Here is a 4,686-nt window from a genome sequence, read left to right on the forward strand (position 1 = left end):
AATAAAATGATTTTTTTTTAAAAGACATGACTTTTACACAGTTTAGGTTTATACTTTGATAAACTTAAAACTTTTGAAGTTCTGAAAACATTTTGAATGTTAGTTATTTTTTCTTTTCACCTTTTTAAAAGGGAAAGCATGGTTTATATAATCTTTTGATTATTTTCCTTTGGAGAACAGCTTGTAAGATTTCACATACTGTACCTGGAAAACAACTTTGTTGGAATCGCATTGTAAATTCCACTGGCTCCACCTGAACGCAAAAGCAGAACTTAGCAGGGCCATTTGCCGATAAGCTTTCAATTCTACCATGGGAATCTGTCAAGATGAAAACAACTGAGGGTAGAGACACTTTTCAAGTGTAATGTTTGCCCTCCTCCGGTCTACTCTTCATTTAGAAGACACATTTAAAATGTAAATAGAATTGCACGCCTCTTCTCTCAGCAGCTAGCAGTGAGTTTTCCCTTTCAGTGTAGAATGCAAAATCCTAACATTGACCCGAGTCCCTCCCTGATAAACCCCCGTCCCCAACACACACACATCCACCCCATCACGGCTCTTAGCTCATCTTTTCTCCTCTTCAGAACGCGTCTCAGCTGAAGGCTCCCTGGCCTCCTTGTGGTTTAGTCCTCGACCACCACCGAGGTTCTGCTATTTCGCTCTCTACTTGCAGGCTGCTTCTGCAGATGCCTGCGTGCCTAACCCTGCCCCCGCCCTCAGTCTCCTGAAGTCTTGCTGTTTCATCAAGGGCCCTCACAAACATACCCCGCCCCACTATTCCTCAGCTTGCCTGTCCCCCAAAGCACTCATGCCCTCTAGCCCACTAGAGGATGTCTTTAATGTTTCTGTGTATTTCTGCCTCCCTCTACTAGAACCTATGATCTCCCGGGGCAGGGATCTTTGTTCATTTGTTGCTGTCGCCTGATCATCTAAAATAGGGCCTAGCTTACAGATCGTCACAGAGCTGTTTCTTGAAGAGTAATTTGAAAATCACACTACATTCAGCATTTGTAGAGTAAAACGTAAATTGAGTGACTGAGACCAAATTTTGCTTGCTTTTCTAGGCATGTGTGTGCACAGTCCATGTGATTATTGACTAATGTTATATGAATGGCTACTCATACCATTTTGTCATTATCTGGTATAGTCAGAGATGTGTTCATTAACAAGGAATGAATAACATTAAAAGTTAAACCTTATTAAACACACAAATAGCATAGTTTTTAAAAACTGGTCTTCTAGAATTCTTCTGCGTTAACAACACACCTTTCATGATTAGAAACTCCTGTGTCTTCATTTACATGTCACGAACGTTAACTGAACATCTTCGTTCCAGAAACATGTCGGTGCTAGGAGAATCAAAATGAAGAAGCAGGCCCTGCTCTCAGGTGGCTCACAGTTTAAGTTTTGGAAGGCTGTCACCTGACCAAAGTCTTAGGAGTAACATGAAGATAAGGAGGCAATGCCAACAAACAGAAGGAAGTGTGCTTTGTGGTGCTGTGTGCATTTCATTTTATGAAACATGTCATGTTTGGGAAGGTGCAATTAGGCTCTGAAGAAGACTGACTGCTCGAAGGAGAACATTAAAATGAGAAATGTCTCGGACTACCTCTGCACTAAACCAACCATGGTGGGTATCTAACTGGTCGATATGCAAGTCACCCCACAGGCTGGCGTTCTGAGAGAAGATTATTAACCTTGAGAGAATCCTGGATATAGTTTCTGGCCTTATCTCTTATGCATTCCTTATTTTCTCTTATAATCATATATAAATTAATAAAGACATCAAGCTTTTGGAATTTCTTAAAAACCCTGGTTGTGCTGACAGGTAAAAGAGCTGCTAGCCGCAAGTTTGGTAGTTCAAATACACCAGCTGCTCCTCAAGAGAACAATGAGATTATCTGCTCCCATAAAGATCGTCAGACTGAGAAACTATGTAGAGTCTCTATTAGTTGGTTTGCGTTTTTTTTTGAAGCTACTTTATGATTTATTTAAATGTTATAACAATCTAAATGATCATTACACTCAATTTGGAAGGATTCATTCTCACCTTATTGTTTATCACAACGTAAAAATGAGAGTACACGGTAGGGAAGATATTCAATCCAACTTCTTTCAGTGCACGCATGAAAGGAACTGGACTCATCCACTGTCCGTCCAAAATTGAGAAATGCTTTCTATTCTTTAGTTTGACTGAAGCTAGCATGCAGAGGTTTTCCTAGTATGAACAAGAAAAAGAAGTTTTTATAGAAGCGAGTTACAGAAATGGTTGCTTTCGGGTCTTCCCAGATCCAGTCTGATTTATCTGAACATTTTTTTTGAATTGTGTATCAAAAGCATGCAGGACTGGGATATTGTAGGGCTCCTCTGGAAGGTGTGTGGTAAAGACGCCACACCACCTTACGCAATTTATGCCACCACGGTGATTCTGACTCATAGTGACCCTTCAGGACAGAGTTGAACTGGCCTATAGGGTTTCCAAGGTTGTACCTGATTTTTACAGGAACCGATGACCACGCCTTTCTCCATAGGGTGCCTGGTGACACTCCCCAATTCCACATTCTGGTAAGCAGCCTAACCACTGCACCTTCCTTAAGCAGTTTCGTAACCCTTCTTCAACCTTTGTCTGAACAACCAACTAAGGAAACTGAAGAATCTCACAATTCTCCAATTTTAAAACTTGCGAGCTAAGAACACGACATGCATTGATATTGAATGAAAACTGGCATCTTGACAGCAGCAATGATTATGACATCTAAGAGTTGTAGTTTGCATTTGTTTTACACATCTAAGACTTCATGATACAAAATTATTATCCAATTGTAAAGTTTGGCAAAGTGGCTATATGAAGCCGTGCAGAGTTCCTACCTTCAAGTATTGAAAGCAAAGTTTGGTGGTATTCCCCATGCTTTCTCTTTGTCTTTGGGGGTGGGGTGTTTACTGTTTCTATCGAATTCCACGCTATCTTATTTTTCACACATGTTCAGTAGGGTGTGACTGACATATCATAAATCTACTCATTTCAAGCGTGCAACGGAAGCACCTTACCCAGTGGTGCAACCATCACCATAAATTATTATTTGGGGGAGGAGCTTATACCAAGGGCTCAAGTAGAAAGAAAATGTTTTGAAAATGATGATGGCAACAAATGTACAAATGTGCTTGCCACAATGGATGTACGGATTGTTATAAGAGTTGTAAGAGTCTCCAATAAAATGATTTATATTTTAAAAATCATTTTGGGAACATTTTCACCACCCCAAGAAGATTTGTGGTCACCCATTTACAGCTAATCCCTGCTCTTTCCTCAAGCAAGCACTCACCTGTTTTCTAACTATAAATTTCAGGCTATGCAATTTCTGAAGCTGAGCCATAGAGACTCAATCAGCAATGAGGCCAGCCACAAAGGGGAAGTCAATGGGCTGGCTGATAAAGATCGAGATGCCTCTTTAGGGAGGATCAGAATTGTGGAAGAAGTCATTTTAGCTCTTACCTGTTATTGCTTACATAAGTATTCCAACTCGATCTCATGTAGAATTTATAGTTAAATGTACATTTTATAAGCATTTTAAAAATAGTTTTATTGGCATAAAAGTCACATATCATACCATTTCATTGTTCAATCATATTCACAAGAGTTGTACAATCACCACCACAATCAATTTCAGAACATTTTCTCTTTGTGTGTTATTGCTAAAAGACATTTCAAGCTATAAATCAGATGGCAAACGCTCTGATATGGCTTTAACTATGATAGTAATTCACCTTAATGTGAATATGAATCTCAGTGAACACTGTAGTCACAGTCAAAAGTACTTTGTTGACGTCAAGTGGCCTCAGTTCCCATGACTGGTATGGCATGTTGATATGAGTATCTTGAAACAAGGTGACAGGGCTAAGCATATCCAGGTCGAATGTTACAAGTCTGCTTTCTGAATTGTAAATTACACGGTCGATGCCATCTGTTCTCCAATGTTTCCCTTTATAATACGTGAAGAAGGTCGTATTAGTTTCTATTTTTCCTATAAGAAATACGGGAAATGAAACCGTCCACATAACAAAAAAGCAAAAACCCTCAAACTCACTGCTGTTGAGTTGATTCTGACTCAGAGTGACCCTACAGGAGAGGCAGAACTATGATTGTAAATCTTTACAGGAGTAGAAAGTTCCATCTTTCTCTCTTGGAGTGGCTGGTGCCCTTGAACTGCCGACCTACCCAGTGTTTAACACGCAGCACCACCAGGCCGCCTTCAAATGAGGCTCATCTCACCTCACTCATGCGCTCTCATTCCCTGCCACTTGGCACACCTCTATTGTCAGCCACACCAGCAACGCTATTTTGGGGTAGACACCCTTTCCAATCTTTTACAGAACTTGTTTTCTTCTTAAACAAAGGCATGTTTACAATCCACCTATTTTAAGCAAGTGAACAATTAAATTATTTTAGCATATGTATTTGTCCAACTGGGCAACCATTATCATGACCCAATTTTAGAATTGACATATTTATTCCCCCAATAAAACCAAAAAACTCCATGCCATCACATGTTGGGGGAGGGCAAATGCTCAGGCATTCCCCCCCTGAAGGCAATCAGTTGCCAGACTGCTGTCTCATCCCTCCACAGGGGTGGGCCTGCTCCCTGCCTCTGGGGACAATGGACAGGCTCCTGTAGGTGGAGTTTTCAC

General features: G+C 40.5%; 1 protein-coding gene across 1 annotated transcript in view; it reads right to left on the reverse strand.

Annotated features, from left to right (window-relative positions):
• Positions 1–4,686, reverse strand: part of DNAI7 (dynein axonemal intermediate chain 7) — an 87,899-nt gene that overhangs the window by 3,324 nt on the left and 79,889 nt on the right. The window contains exons 13-15 of the mRNA XM_045288483.1: positions 3,766–3,980; positions 2,051–2,218; positions 205–318 (exon numbers count right to left, since the gene is read on the reverse strand). Coding sequence (XP_045144418.1) covers positions 205–318; positions 2,051–2,218; positions 3,766–3,980 — 497 coding nt within the window. The remainder of the gene's footprint in view (positions 1–204; positions 319–2,050; positions 2,219–3,765; positions 3,981–4,686) is intronic.

Source organism: Echinops telfairi, unplaced genomic scaffold (genome assembly GCF_000313985.2).
Source record: "Echinops telfairi isolate 266 unplaced genomic scaffold, ASM31398v2 ScPeMD7_21;HRSCAF=78, whole genome shotgun sequence".
NCBI classification, from domain to species: Eukaryota; Metazoa; Chordata; class Mammalia; order Afrosoricida; family Tenrecidae; genus Echinops; species Echinops telfairi.